Source organism: Seriola dumerili, unplaced genomic scaffold (genome assembly GCF_002260705.1).
Source record: "Seriola dumerili isolate Sdu_G_001 unplaced genomic scaffold, Sdu_1.0 BDQW01000052.1, whole genome shotgun sequence".
NCBI classification, from domain to species: domain Eukaryota; kingdom Metazoa; phylum Chordata; class Actinopteri; order Carangiformes; family Carangidae; genus Seriola; species Seriola dumerili.
Genome location: NW_019174307.1, coordinates 17,821,016 through 17,836,209, shown reverse-complemented (window position 1 = coordinate 17,836,209; position 15,194 = coordinate 17,821,016). Strand labels below are relative to the sequence as shown.

General features: G+C 42.0%; 1 protein-coding gene across 3 annotated transcripts; it reads left to right on the top strand.

The window, feature by feature from the left end:
• Positions 1-1,000: 1,000 nt before the first annotated feature.
• On the top strand, positions 1,001-14,884 carry med14 (mediator complex subunit 14). Of its 3 annotated transcripts, none has more exons than XM_022741194.1 (29): positions 1,001-1,416; positions 1,949-1,975; positions 2,094-2,199; positions 2,637-2,810; positions 2,955-3,084; positions 3,224-3,352; positions 3,531-3,638; positions 4,485-4,617; positions 5,128-5,278; positions 5,389-5,500; positions 6,381-6,506; positions 6,709-6,787; positions 7,170-7,329; positions 7,455-7,649; positions 7,963-8,097; positions 8,198-8,274; positions 8,410-8,570; positions 8,834-8,980; positions 9,334-9,548; positions 9,794-10,063; positions 10,864-11,110; positions 11,681-11,803; positions 12,016-12,192; positions 12,344-12,582; positions 12,707-12,886; positions 13,144-13,251; positions 13,675-13,800; positions 13,932-14,121; positions 14,245-14,884. In XM_022741194.1, the coding sequence occupies exons 1-29, from the start codon at positions 1,241-1,243 to the stop codon at positions 14,316-14,318; spliced, it is 4,275 nt and encodes a 1,424-aa protein (XP_022596915.1). In that variant the 5' UTR covers positions 1,001-1,240; the 3' UTR covers positions 14,319-14,884. The 3 variants fall into 3 exon arrangements, with proteins under 3 accessions (XP_022596915.1, XP_022596914.1, XP_022596916.1); XM_022741193.1 differs by having other exon boundaries at positions 9,304-9,548; XM_022741195.1 differs by lacking the exon at positions 11,681-11,803 and having other exon boundaries at positions 9,304-9,548.
• Positions 14,885-15,194: the final 310 nt, after the last annotated feature.

Sequence of the window (15,194 nt, the reverse complement as noted above, 5' to 3'; positions counted from 1 at the left end):
TATAAAATAATTACGCCTAATCGGTGACTGTTTAGATTTTTCATGCCAAATATTTCATAATTTAATTTTATTAAATTTTTTTCTCAAATTAAATGACAGTAAACTGAATCATTTTGAGGTTTGACAATTGGTTGAACAAAAAAGACATCTGATTGACTCTTGGTAATTGTGATTGGATTGATCAAGAAAATAATCAATTTATTAATCCATAATAAATTGGTTGCATTCTTATATAATATGGTTAAAAACGAGCTCCACTTCAGACAGCTACAAGAGTAAAATTCTGCTGAAACAGTTATGCATGAGTAATAATAAGATAATGATATAATACATAATATTATAGTATAGTACTTATATAATATGGTTAAAAACGAGCTCCACTTCAGACAGCTACAAGAGTAAAATTCTGCTGAAACAGTTATGCATGAGTAATAATAAGATAATGATATAATACATAATATTATAGTATAGTATAGTATAGTATAGTATAGTATAGTATAGTATAGTATATAGCATTTAATAAGAAATACAATACACTATATTGTATTTCATTAAATCATTAAATATATGATTACTTATGCTACTATACTACTAAGAACATTTTCCTACTTACAAACTTTTCCTTAGTAACATTATCGAAGCAGGCTTTTACTTGTAATGGAATATTTTTACAGGGTAGTATCAGTACTTTTTCTAAGGTAATTGACCTGAATACTTCCTCCACCATTCTGTCATCTGTTACCAGGGCAACAGATTAGCGAAGATGTTAATCAGTAAATGGCTGAGTCATACAGGCTATCAAACTAAGCCTGTAAACACGCAGAATCACACACTTGTCTGGCATTGTAAACCTGACAATCAAATTGTTTGGTCCAGTTACCCCCTTCGGCCTGATGTAAAACACAGCGGTAAGGGGAAATTAGTGACTCTCGCTCCTCAAGGCTCCAGTCTGGGTTTTCTTTACAACCGGATCTATGGTAATCATTCCCGACAGCAAAGATGGCGGCTGAGCGGCGTTGAGTCTTCTCCGTAATGAGTTACCAGATTTGGTGTATTTGTTGAGTTTTCAGCTGAACGGGGAAACAAAGTCCATGCTGAGAAACTCGTGTCGTGGAAGAAATGTTGTAAGACTACAACGAAAATCTTTTCGCAAGGAGTTAGCCACTACAGCTCAATAGTTTTCCGTTGTAGCGCTGGGTGTGCGTCGCCGTTGCTAACTAGTCTGAATCGTCATTGTAAAATGGCTCCGGTGCAGATTGGGTCAGATGGGCAGCTCGTCCCACTCGGAGGTCCGGTAGTCTCGGGTCCACAGCCACCACCACCCGGGGCCCCGGCCACGCACGGTATCCGACTGAGCCTGCTAATTGAGTTTCTTCTCCAGAGGACCTACCATGAAATTACCCTGCTGGCGGAACTGTAAGTAACAGTTTAGCATTGTAGGCCTCAAAGCTAACTAGGATAACTGGCGGGCTAATCAGCTAATGTTAGTAAACTGAGAGGATGCTCTTCATCCAGACGCTAAATCAATCACTAACTGGTTCATCATAAGTGCACATTTGAGACTAATCGAGAAGTGAGGGGATGTCTTTCATATGGCTGGTGATTGCCAAGTAGATAGGACAGATGACTACTGTGATGAGGGGGCGTACCGGTAAACAACACATTATAACTCCTAAACTTAGAGGTAACTAATGGTTATTTATTCAAAATAAGTGTTTGTGTGGGGCGATAAATATGTGGGACACCAGATTGATGATGGATCACTTGCCAGTTTGTCCTCACCTATTTATAAACTGAGAAGAGGAATAGTTTCATTTTCTGTATTAAAAGCAGACTCATATTATGGACGCACACATTATGGGCAGGCTATCTGTGATGTACTGTTTATGCACTTTAAGGATGAGGATAATGGCAGTAAATAAATGTTTTAATGTTTGTTTTATTTCAGACTTCCCAGAAAAACGGACATGGAGAGGTTTGTGTCTTCAAATCTCATTCAGAAATTTCTTATCCCTTCACTCCCTTATCCACTCATTCAGATAATCTGTTGTTCTGAATTTATTTTTAACTTTTATCTTGTGTTCCTTTTTCAGGAAAATTGAAATTGTCCAGTTTGCTAGTCGAACCAGGCAGCTGTTTGTACGTCTGCTAGCCCTGGTAAAATGGGCAAGTAATGCAGGGAAAGTGGAGAAGTGTGCGGTATGTTGTTAATCATTTTTTATTTATTTAACCTTTATGTAACCAGGAAGACTATTGACATACATTTACAAGAGACACCTGGCCAAAATGGAAATGTAAGATAGGTGTTTAATTTAGTTTACAAAAATCACATATCAAGTTTTCAGCAGATTCTAGGGACTCTAAAGATTATCCATCTGGATGATTTGGTCTGGTAAATGTTAGAAACAGGAAAAAGCATTTCACTAAGGTAAATGGGAAGTTCACCAAAGGTGGCTTTAAAGATAAATAGGTACATATGAATCTTTCTCTGTATTTTTAGTAAAGTGTTGTGTGTAATTTTACTACCCCTGATATCACTCTTATAGGTGGATTTTAATTAATACACTTGCCTTGTGTCCATCAGAACACAAAATCAACTCACTCTTACTTCTCTCCAATTGTATCCATGGTAACAGATGATATCCAGCTTCCTGGATCAGCAGACCATCTTGTTTGTGGATACAGCTGATAGGCTGGCATCATTGGCCAGAGATGCACTGGTTCATGCCCGTTTGCCCAGCTTTGCCATCCCCTTCGCCATCGATGTGCTCACCACAGGGTCATACCCACGCTTGCCCACATGCATACGAGTAAGTTTGTTAAAGTTCTTTTGCTGCCTGCTAGGACTGCGAATTTATAGTGTTTTATGAAAAGATGTTGGGATTTAAACATCTGTCTATCGTGTATTTTGGGTATGTTAGCATTTGTTCCTATGTTTGTTTCCATTTTTGTAGGATAAGATCATTCCTCCAGACCCCATTACTAAGGTTGAGAAGCAGACCACACTGAACCAGCTTAATCAGATTCTGCGACACCGGCTTGTCACCACAGATTTACCGCCCCAGCTAGCAAACCTCACAGTTGGTAAGAAGCTTGTATCAACCATCAGTGGTATATTTTAACTGCTAAGCATTCTTATCACTTTATTAGCAGTTTTTTTTCAGCTGTATTGGCAGGGAGAATACCTTATGTGTATGTTTGCTTGTGTGTTTGTTTGTGTTAGCTAATGGGCGTGTAAAGTTTCGTGTGGAAGGGGAGTTTGAGGCCACTTTGACTGTGATGGGAGATGACCCTGATATTCCTTGGAGGCTGCTTAAGCTGGAGATTCTGGTGGAGGACAAAGAAACGGGAGGTAAGGCATGCGCTCGTCCAGCTCTTCTGCACACCAAAGTGGGTACCATTGACAAGCTGATAGACGATATACTTCATTGCTAATGTTTTTCCCTTTCACTTTTTCTCTCAAATGGTTTGTCTGTCTGTCACCCCATTCCCACGCTCCATCTATTCCCCCTCCCTCTCCTTATTGACAGATGGCCGAGCCTTGGTCCACAGTTTGCAGGTGAACTTCATCCATGAGTTGGTCCAGGCACGTCTTTGTGCAGATGAAAAACCATTACAGGACATGTATAACTGCTTGCGTATCCTTTCTATGTCTTTGTTTGTCTGTGTGCACACATACACAGACATTTTGTGTATGTCCTGCCTGCAACCACTTGGCTTTTGTCCCAGTCTGCTTTGAATTACTGCAGTAGGGCGGGAGTGTATGTCGGAGCATATAGAGTATTGACTGGTCAAGCAGACAAGTGCAGCATTCCAATGAGAAACACAGCTGCAGAATTGGATCCTTCTTAACCCCCTCTTTTTTCATTATCAAACAACACAACTGCTGTTTGTTAAGGGCAGCACTGTTTTCACTACAACTTGTCACCCAGGGTGCAGTGAGGTGTAATTAATTCCTTGTAGTGTGTCTCGACACCTGTTGATAAGGAACTTAGGAGTTGATGTTTTTTGTGTCCTTGCTTTTGTAAAATCGAGCAAAGCTACATTTTCTGCAAATTACAAGTGTCCCATCCTGTCAACATCAAAACCAATCACCTGATATTTGTAAGATGATCGTCAGGCAGTGATAACTGTCCCATTCTTCAAGCTGTTTTAACCCATGGTAAAATGTAGAGAGAAATGCAAACATCAAAGACCCTAATCAAGCATGCAAGCTGAGCACAACCATGCTAATCACAATGCTAATCAGTACATCTCTGTTCTGCCTCTCCCCCGCCACCAATGCTAGCAGTGCAGCTTAATGTGTCAAAGAGCAGTCTGTGTGGGGCACAAACACCCCTTTTACCAACAAAGTGTATGTGTTTCAAGGATATGAGTGTGAGTGTGTTTTGAATGTTAATGGAAAGATGTGTATAATACTTTATCTTTCTTCACCTGGACTTGGTGTTTTCCCACACTGTTTTCTTTAACCGCATTGTTTCCAGACTCCTTCTGTCTCTCACTGCAGCTAGAGGTGCTTCACTCTCAGACTCTAATGCTGATCAGAGAGCGATGGGGAGACCTGGTGCAGGAAGAGAGATATGTGCCTGCAAAATACCTCACGCTCACTGTCTGGAAGTAAGGCTACGTCCACACTAATACCTTTTCATTTTAAAACAAAAACAATCTCTGTCCAGAGGAGCGTTTTTAGTTCTGTATCGGACATAATCTCTGTTCATACTGACACACCTCAGAACGCATATCACATGACCATTCAGGTAAACTTAGCATGCACATGCTGATGTAAACAGGAAGCAGATTGGCTGCTCTGCAGTTGGTTAGTTGCAGAAAATACTACAAACAAGGAGCAGAAAAGGCAGTTGTAGAGTTATAATGCAAAATTTAACTGCACAACAGCTGCTAGCAAAGACAACAAGGTCAGTTTAAGATTTTAAATTGCAGCCACATTAACAGACATGTACACATATACTTGCCTTTTAAATACCAATGGGTGCAACTATACCGTGTTTTCAAGAATATACCAAATGCATTTAACAATTTATCAATTTAACAATTACAATTACTACTTACTAATCCATACGGACCCATTATGTTTTTCTCTGTCTCCCTCTCATTTTGTCTCTCCAGCCAACAGGTTTTGGGTAGGAAAACAGGTACAGCATCGGTACATAAAGTCACTATCAAGATTGATGAGTCGGATGGATCTAAGCCATTGCAAATATCTCATGAACCTCCTCTCCCTGCCTGTGACTCCAAATTAATGGAGAGAGCTATGAAGGTGAAGTGAAGGTTAATGTTCTCCATGTAATATATAGTACAGATCAGTCCGGCTTATTGTACAAACATCTCACAATTTAACAATGTTATTTTCTGTCACTCATTCTCTAGATTGACCATCTGTCAGTGGAGAAACTTTTGATAGACAGTGTGCATGCACGGTCCCATCAGAAGCTACAGGAACTGAAGGCCATTCTGAAGGCCAGCAACCCCAGTGACAACTGTATGTATTTATGCTCTCGTCATTACAACCATTTAACACATTTTTTGTTATTTTAGCAAACCAGTTTTGTTTTCAACAGCAGCTGTAGCCCTGTGTAAATCAGTGAAACAATTGCAAAGCTTGAAAAAGGAGCCATTGTTTAGCACGCAGAAGACGTCATTCTAACCTCAAAACGTACACATTGGCAGGATTTAATGGTCTTAAAGTCTGACTTAAAACAATTGTTAGGTTCCGACAGAAACATTTGAAAGAGATTTTGACTGCTGTAATAATTTCTCCATGCTTGACATTAAGAGATCTCTCTGATAGGGAGACATAATTCAAAGTCCTTGTTCTGTATTGAAATGTATACAAAAGTTTATCTGAGGTTGGCGATCTGAGTTAGCCAAGCCAAGTAATTATCTTCCAACATAATAGTTCAAAATTCCCTCTTGGTGTTATTATCACTCCACCGCAGCTCAGCATGGAAACAGTGTCTGGGGAAACCTAAAGAGGGAATTTTGCATTAAAAACACTTTAACATTGGAAGATACTCACTTGATTCCATTAATGCAGACTGCTGAAGCTTCATGCAGAAAGGGGGCGATGGATTTTGTTCTCATTAATAACTGGGAAATCGCTTTAGGGATGGATCTTTTAATAGCCAATATAAATGGGAGACATGATTACAGCAAGTGTTTGTGTTCATATGTGAGTATTCTTTTAAGAGTTGAAACTGTGAACTTATCTTTTAATTATGATGAACTGCATGTTCAAATTAGCTCATAGAGATGTGGTCTCCATGTCTCTACCATTCTCCTTTCATTAATGTACTGAAACTATGGTTTTGAGCCATCTGCTGTATTGAAAAGAGATACTCATGCGTGTTTGTTTATTTCAGCATTCATCGAGACTGCTTTACCTACACTTGTTATTCCAATACTTGAGCCTTGTGGTCGCTCAGAGTGCTTACACATTTTTGTAGACCTGCACTCTGGCATGTTTCAGCCCATGCTCTATGGATTAGGTAAGTAGGAGCAAACATTAACTTACAACAATTTTTTTTCATGTTTGTAAATTTTATGTTTGTCCATTGTGTTGCTCCTAGTAAAAAATGTTGTCCAGGTTGTGTTTACATAGGGGAATTGGTTTTGTATAACAATAAATAAATCAAATAATTTGGCTGGGATGATTTAAAGTCATACTGGTGATTCTACTTCTCTCTAAAGATCAGTCTATGCTGGATGACATTGAAAAGACCATCAACGACGATATGAAGCGCATCATATCTTGGCTGCAACAACTAAAGTAAGTCTACCTCCACCCTAAATATTTATGAAGCTAACAGTAAACAGTATTTTTTTGGCACAGCTAGAGCAGTAGCAGTTCAGCAGACAGAAGTGATGGGGAGCAAATAGTCAGCAGTAGGAGCCATAGCCCTGATGCCTGTTTCTAGCTTGTCAAAACTGACTAATTGCGGTCCGTAGTAGTAGCTGTCAGTAGCAACACTTGGCGAAGCAATTGGCAAGATGGGTGTTGATGAATTGCCAGGGCTTTTAGAGTCATGCACTAGTGAACAGTGTGAATTCTCTATCTGTGTCTGAGTATGAGTATAAGCTATGAACCCTGGACTTTTTGCAAATTAGATTTCATTAAGAGACTGACTCTTTCTTTCTTGCTCTCTGGTCAGGTTCTGGTTGGGGGAGCAGCGCTGTCGACAGTCTGTCAAGCACCTTCCCACAGTGTGTACTGACGTCCTACATCTCTCCAACTCAGCCTCTCACCCTGTTGGCAACTTGTCCAAACACAAACTCTTCATTAAACTCACACGTCTTCCGCAGTACTACATTGTGAGTCCCTTAAACAATATTTTCCTGAAAGGAGCTAAACTAAAATGGAAATTCCACAACCCCCCTTATTCTCCATCCATTTTTTTCAACTCCTCTTCTTCCTTCTTCTCATCTCTTCTTTGTAGGTGGTGGAAATGCTTGAAGTGCCTAGTAGTCCTACAGCCTTGCAGTACAAGTACTCCTTCCTGTCTGTATCTCAGTTGGAAGGAGAGGATGGACCCATGTGCGCACAACTACTGCAGCATTTCAAGCCCAACCTAGAACACCTTGTCCAGGACACTACAACGGGGAGAGGGGCCCGACCTGGGACTAAGAGAAAGGTAGTCATTGCTAGAGTAGTCTTTCAGTATTTCACCACACAAAAATTAATGTTTTTTTGGGTTGTGATGCTGGCCTAGAAGTTAGAACTAGACAGTTTTGACCAGCTAGGAAAATGTGGGTGGGAAACATAAATAATAAATGCTACGCCCACCCTCAAAAGCTGTCCACAAGGCACAGCTGACAAAGACATGTTATGACATTCCAGAGTTAATCTTTCTGCCTAATAATATAAAATGCCCCAGTCCTGGTGTAGCTGCGGCAGCTGTGTGTAGGCTTCATTGCTACGACATAACCTCCTGCCCTGCTCTGTAGATTTGTGGAGAACGGGGGGACCCAGAGCCAAAGAAGCCTAAGCGGTCTGGAGAAATGTGTGCCTTCAACAAGGAGCTGGCTCACCTGGTAGCAATGTGTGACACCAACATGCCTTTCATTGGCCTCAGAACAGAGGTAAGTCACAGTGCTCACACAGTTTGAATCCTTCATACCGGTCATACATGTGTCTGTGTATTCTGACTAATTCTGCATCTTTCTGTCTGTCTTCGGGAAGTTGTCTAACATGGAGATTCCAAACCAGGGTGTCCAAGTGGAGGGAGATGGCAGCAGTCATGCAATACGTCTACTGAAGTAATACATGCAGTCACAAGCCTTTATGCATGCATTTATGCTCACATAATGGCAGCCAAATTTAATTTTCTTTTAAGTATGACAAACGTTGTCAAAGCCATTGTGCCTATACCGAATATTGGGTTTATTCCGCAGGATTCCTCCCTGTAAAGGAGTCGGAGAGGAGACCAGGAGAGCTTTAGAGCGGTCCCTGCTAGACTGCACCTTCCGACTGCAGGGCAGAAACAACAGAACGTGGGTGGCTGAACTGATGCTGGCCAACTGTCCTCTCAATAGCACACACAGCAAGGAGCAAGGTACATACCATGTCCACTGTTCTCACATCATCAATAAATGTTGATATTTGTTTCTTTTATGAACCCAGCAAAATATTAAGGCTAAAATGTTTTTTTTCTAAACTACCAAACCTAGCCAACTGCATTGACTTTTTTTTTTTTTTTTTTTTAAGTAGATGAGCCACTGGTCAGAGAATGTCTTGCTTACTCTGCTTAACATATTGGCTAATATCAGTAAAGGAAATCTGCCCCCTCTAAATGAACCTATCTGTTCTCTCTATTAGCATCCACGCGGCATGTTTATCTGACTTATGAAAACCCGCTGTCCGAGCCGGTGGGTGGACGGAAGGTTGTGGAGATGTTTCTGAATGACTGGAACGCCATCAGTCAGCTCTATCAGTGTGTTCTCAACTTTGCTCGTGCGCTGCCAGGTATATGCACACTTGTCTCATAAGCAAATATTGCACTTACATTTAAAGGAATGATTGTGTTACTCTTGGATCAGTCAGTTCACCTGAAATTGGTAAGTATGTTACAGTTGTATTGCTGCAGGTAAAGTAAAAACACATCATTTTACTGATCAGGTTTAATTTTTGTGCTGAAAACATTGAAGTCAATTGAAGTTAAAATCGAAAATAACAGTTGTAAAAATTTAAATATCCAATGATATCCGTTTTTACTCCGATAAGTTAATTCTTGGCCAAAGAGACACACCCATCTCATGCAGCTACATATTGTGACTGCTTTTTTCTAGAGATGCCATCTTACCTGAGCCTGTTTTCAGAGGTGCGGCTGTATAACTACCGTAAGCTGGTGCTGTGTTATGGCACCACCAAAGGCAGTTCTGTCACCATCCAGTGGAACTCCAGCAGCCATCGTTTCCACCTTGCCCTGGGGACTGTGGGGCCGAACTCTGGCTGCTCCAACTGCCACAATATCATCCTCCACCAGCTGCAGGAGATGTTCAACAAGAGCCCCAATGTGATGCAGCTGCTGCAGGTACACAATTGCACAGTTACGAAAACGCAGCCACCACACGCACATGTGCTCTTGTTAGATCTGGATCGAGTGATAATTTCAAGTTTCACATTTATTTCCTTGAATTATCTTTTATTCTGTTTTGGTCATGCTCTTCACATGCCTCTAAAAGAATACTTTCAAACTTTACCCTGTTTTATGTTCTCTATTACTGTGGTGTTCTTTTGTAATTTTCTGATCATGTTTCTATTTATTATCTTCCTCAGGTGCTTTCTGACACACAGGCCCCTCTGAATGCAATCAACAAGTTACCAACAGTGCCCATGTTGGGCCTGACCCAGCGCACCAACACTGCCTACCAGTGCTTCTCCATCTTACCCCAGTCACCCACTCACATCCGCCTGGCGTTCCGCAACATGTACTGCATAGACATCTACTGCCGCAGCCGCGGAGTGGTAGCCATCAGGGATGGAGCCTACAGTCTCTTTGACAACACTAAGATTGTAGAGGGCTTCTACCCTGCCCCAGGACTCAAGGTATACCAGTTTTAAAAAACCAGCACCTATCTTAAGTCAGTTCTCTGGAGTTAGAGATTGCTAGGTTATAACTGGAAACTCCAGGAAGTTTCTGTGCTTGACCAAGAAAAAGCCCGACAAAAAGTCCCCCTTAAAACCACAAATTTTTGTTTTTATTTCCCCTGTCATCACCCCAGTGTGAAACGGTCATAAATTCTGTGTCTTGAGGATCTGAACAATCCCTTTCTAATCGGCACAACTAAAGAATTCTACTGCATTCCAAAAGTAAATCTATTGCAGATTGGGGCGGCACAATTAATCAAATATTAATTTCCATCACAATTAAATGAACATGATCAACTGGGAAATTGATGTTTAAAATATGTGCTCGGTCATAGTAAGCTCTGCTGCATACCAAATAAAGTGCCTCATAAACTACCAGCCAGGCACCAGGGCGCAATCAAGATGTTTTGGCTTCACTTTTGGGGAGTTGTCATGCAGCTGTGCACTCTGTGCACTTCAGATTAGAAGAATAACAATGGAGAGAAAAAATGGAAATCAAATGTCTGGAGCAGAAGGCAAAGAGCTAGTCCTTAGAAATGGATCATCGTCTGTTGTTTGGAAGTATTTTGGATTTAGGGCAAGTGATGTTAAGCAAAACCAAATCATACGCAAAGAGGGCAGGAGACTCAAACTAATCATGATTATCACTTTGACCATAAATGTGCCATCCTAATGCAAATATACAGTTTCATGTTCAACAACTTCAGCGTTCTTGGTCCAGCTTTTTTACATTAACTGCTGTCCTTCTACTCTTTTAGACATTCCTGAACATGTTTGTAGACAGCAACCAGGATGCTCGCAGACGCTCTGTCACCGAAGATGATAACCCGCCTTCACCGGTGGGCGTAGACGTGATGGACAGTCTGATGAACCAGCTGCAAGCTCCACAGCAGCCACAGACAATGAGAGGGGGTACAGGAGGTGTATATCCTCCTCTCACTTCACCGCCACCAAATTACCACGCTAATGTAACTCCACCATCCATGATGCCCACCCAGTCACCAGGTAATGGCAAACATGGTACTTGATATTTGTCCAAGTGTGTGTGTGTGTGTGTGTGTGTGTGTGTGAGTGTGAGAGAGTGTGAGTGTGTGAATAATATCTTGTATTGTTTGTGTCATCTGAGCTTGTTAAGTTGCCATAGAGCATTATGACCAACAAACCATTGTTTTGGAATATATCACATTACTGTCACCAACCTTCCTGCTGACTTGTGCAGTTGCTGCAAGAGCAAATTGTGTGCATGTCAGAGAGAATGAGGAAGAGCAACCATGTGTGCCCATTTTAATTTTTTGAAACCATGAGATCAGTTGTGTTCTTCATGCAACATGCACACACTGCACAGCTAAGAGGGAACAAAGCATGCTTTTAGCCTTGCTCCTTCCATTCCTCGCCATCTCAGCCCGCCAGCCAGAGACTACAGCCCTTCCGCCCAGCTTTAGCGCGTGTGTGTGTGTGTGTGTGTGTGTGTGTGTGGTGTGTGTGTGGTGTGTGTGTGTGTGTGTGTGTGTGTGGAGAACTTGTCAACCTCTGAGTCTGACGAGCCCTTTGGTGTGTGTATGTGTGTGTATGCAGGGAACATCCATGCCTCTGGCTCCCCTAGTGGGGCTCTGAGGGCACCCTCTCCTTTTGGGCCCACCCCGTCTCCGTCCTCTCTGGGCATAGCCATGGGTCAGACCAGCTTTGCCAGTCCCCACGGTAAGCAGAAGGGTGGCCTGGTGGTAATTCTGGCCTGCTGGGCAAGGGCTGGAACGGGCTGAACTAGACACTTGTGGGCTGCAGACACGAGCAAGCATATGACAACTAATGTGTAAAGTGTGGGCACACAGTGGTGTATTCATCTCACTGCGTTTGTTGTTGTATGTTAAGTGTTGCTATGTGCCTGATGGCTGTCTCGTGTTTTAACCTAGGTGCTCTGGACCCCAGCTCTCCATATGCCATGGTGTCTCCCAGCCATAGAGGCCAGTGGCCCGGCTCACCCCAGGTCTCAGGGCCTTCTCCTGGGGCAAGGATCCATGGCATGTCTCCCGGTAACCCGTCGCTGCACTCACCGATCCCTGATCCTCATTCTCCACGTGCTGGTACCAGTAAGTTCTGCTTTCTCAGTGTTGCCTCACATGATTAAAAAAAAAAACAAAAAAAAACAAGTTTTCTTCTATATCCTATTTATGTAACCACTTCAATTACCATGCAAAACATCGTGTTTACGCATTTTGTGTATCTTTTTCTTCATTTTAGGTTCACAAGTCATGCCTACCAGTATGCCTCCACCCCGAAAGCTACCTCAGCGCCCCTGGGCTGCCTCCATTCCTACCATCCTCACCCACAATGCCTTGCATGTGCTTCTGCTACCCTCACCCACCCCCTGCCTGGTGCCAGGCCTGGCAGGAAGCTACCTCTGCTCGCCGCTGGAGCGCTTTCTGGGTTCAGTGATCATGAGACGACACCTGCAGAGGATCATCCAGCAGGAACCCAACGTGAGTGTTGCACAAATCATGCTGCCAGGGACATTGGATGATTGCTTTTTTTTTGTTGCTGGTTCCCTTAAATTTTGCTGTGTGTTCTCCACTTATTTCCCCTACTCTGCCAACGCTCTTCCAGTTGTCCATTGTGAACTCTAATGAGCCTGGGGTGATAATGTTCAAGACGGATGTGCTCAAGTGCCGGGTTGCTCTCAACCCAAAGAACTACCAGACGTTGCAGCTCAAAGTCACTCCAGAAAACACCGGTCCCTGGTCCCAGGAGGAGCTTCAGGTTCTGGAGAAGTTCTTTGAGACACGGGTATGTAAAGGCAGCGTGTGCCTAAAGGTCCGATTCATAAATTACTCGAACACGTACTTGAATAATATGGAAAAGTTTTTCTCAGCTTATATATAAAGTCAAAGTTTTAGTTCTTCTATTAAAATTCCTGTCTGTTAATTTGACAGTGATGACTGGTCCCAATCTTGCATTTAGATTATTATTTTTTTTTGGTAATATCATCCACTTTTTTACATCAATGTTGATTTTTCATTCTTCTCCGGGTGTCGTCTGTTTAGGTTGCTGGTCCTCCCTTCAAATACAACACTCTGAATGCCTTCACAAAGCTGCTGGGGGCACCCACTAACATCCTTAGGGACTGTGTGCGCATCATGAAGCTGGAACTGGTGGGTAGCTGGTTTGTTTATAAGTTGCATGTATTTAATTATGATAGTGTGTGAGCCATGGTAGTTTATGTGGGGGATTAAGTACTTTTATTATCTTTTTGAAATATTCAATATATATTTTTACACAAACTGTAGAACATGAGAAAATTATTTGGCGACATCTTTACACCGTACCCCCCTTAAAACACCATACACCTTGATGAACCCATCTTGTGCATCTGTGTACTGCAGTACTGTAAGTGTGGCACATTGCACAGACTGTACTTGTGGAAGTGTATGTGAATGTATTCCACTGTACTTTATGATAGTTTAATCATCCTTCTTACTTCTTGATGCATTTCTTCACTTTATGTAAAGCACTTGGAATTGCCTCTGTGTTTTCAAGATGCTGTATAAATAATCTTGCCTTGCCTCTCTCTGCAGTTCCCTGACCAGGCTGGACAGCTGAAGTGGAACGTCCAGTTCTGTCTCACCATCCCTCCCAGTGCTCCTCCCATCGCACCACCTGGGACCATCGCTGTGGTGCTCAAGTCCAAGATGCTCTTCTTTGTAAGTCACAGCAGAGCCTCATAATTAGCTTTGCAAAACCAGGACAAAGGTTACGCACTGTACCTGTGGAGCATCATTTGAAGTACATTAACCAGCCTCACCCTGTGTATGTGATCTGTTTTGGCTCACAGTTGCAGCTGACCCAGCGTATCCCAGTGCCCCAGGACCCAGTGAGCATTATTGTACCTATTGTGTACGACATGGCCACAGGCCTCACTCAGCAGGCTGACATCCCCAGACAGCACAGCTCGTCTGGGGCTGCGGCACTCATGGTCTCCAATATCCTGAAGAGGTTCAATGAGCTGCACCCCGCAAGACAGGGTGAGAGACTGCACTCCCAGCTAATGAACACTGAATAATTTACAGAATAAGTGATATCAAATTCAGTTTTGTTATCTAGACTAAATGTCTTTGCTAACTCTAACTATTTTCTTTTTCTCTCAGGTGAGTGTACGATATTTACATCTGTTCATGAGCTGATGGCCAACCTCACTCTACCCCCCGGCACTCGTCAGTAGAAACAACAAATTCAGAACCAGTACTGGAACTCGACTGGAGTCCCTTTGAGACCGAGGATAGGTCCATCATTGAGCTAAGAAGAAACAGGAGAGTAACAGCTGTGGTCCCAAGACATCAAAATCCAGCATGTGTCCTTTCTGCTTCAACCACTGGACTTTTGACCTGATGTATTATCACTGTTATGAAAGGGAGTACAATATGTACAGTCGTGGACCCACAGTCTTTATTCTTGATAGAAGCTTACAAACAAGATTTACTGTTAAGGTAGATCTCGGACAAGGGGGGCATTTGATGCAAAAGGATATAAATGTTATTTTTTTTCCTCGAGGTGCACTTGTAAACAAGATTATCTATTGAAATTATGGTTGTTTACGAAAATAATGTACATTGTTGTATATTTGAGTGTTGAAAAGAATCAGGTGAGTTAGAATTTTGCTAGAGCCTTGTCTTCAGTTGTTTTTTTTTTTCTTTTTTTTTTTACAATGCCATACTGATATTATTGTAGTATCAGGAGATATATTCCTTAGCACACTATTTAAATGTCTTCTTGCCTTTACGCTGTCAAGACCTCTGAAGTTTTATTTCAAACTTTCACTTTGGATACTGTAAAACTGTGACAAACTTTATAAGCCAGTTGTATTTTACTAAGACGCATTTTGAGTCTTGATTGAAAGATTTGAGACATCTTGTCTGACTTTGCTATTTAATAAACCAAGCCCACAGCTGGTTTGTGCTTTGAGGATCCTCCACTGGCAGTGCTAAAACAATCGGCTCATTTACTCATGTAAAAGTAATAATACAACACTAGGAAAATAATAAGTCACCAAAAGCTTAAGTATAGAAGTACTGGCAACAAAATGTACATTAAGCATCAA

What these genes read in the sequence shown, in the direction of transcription:
- med14 (XM_022741193.1), top strand. Translation starts at nt 1,241, where the DNA reads ATGGCTCCGGTGCAGATTGGGTCAGATGGGCAGCTCGTCCCACTCGGA. An exon ending in GCTAGCAAACCTCACAGTTG is followed by an intron (nt 3,085 to 3,223) that starts GTAAGAAGCTTG and finishes TGTTTGTGTTAG; the next exon opens with CTAATGGGCGTGTAAAGTTT. An exon ending in CACACACAGCAAGGAGCAAG is followed by an intron (nt 8,571 to 8,833) that starts GTACATACCATG and finishes TCTCTCTATTAG; the next exon opens with CATCCACGCGGCATGTTTAT.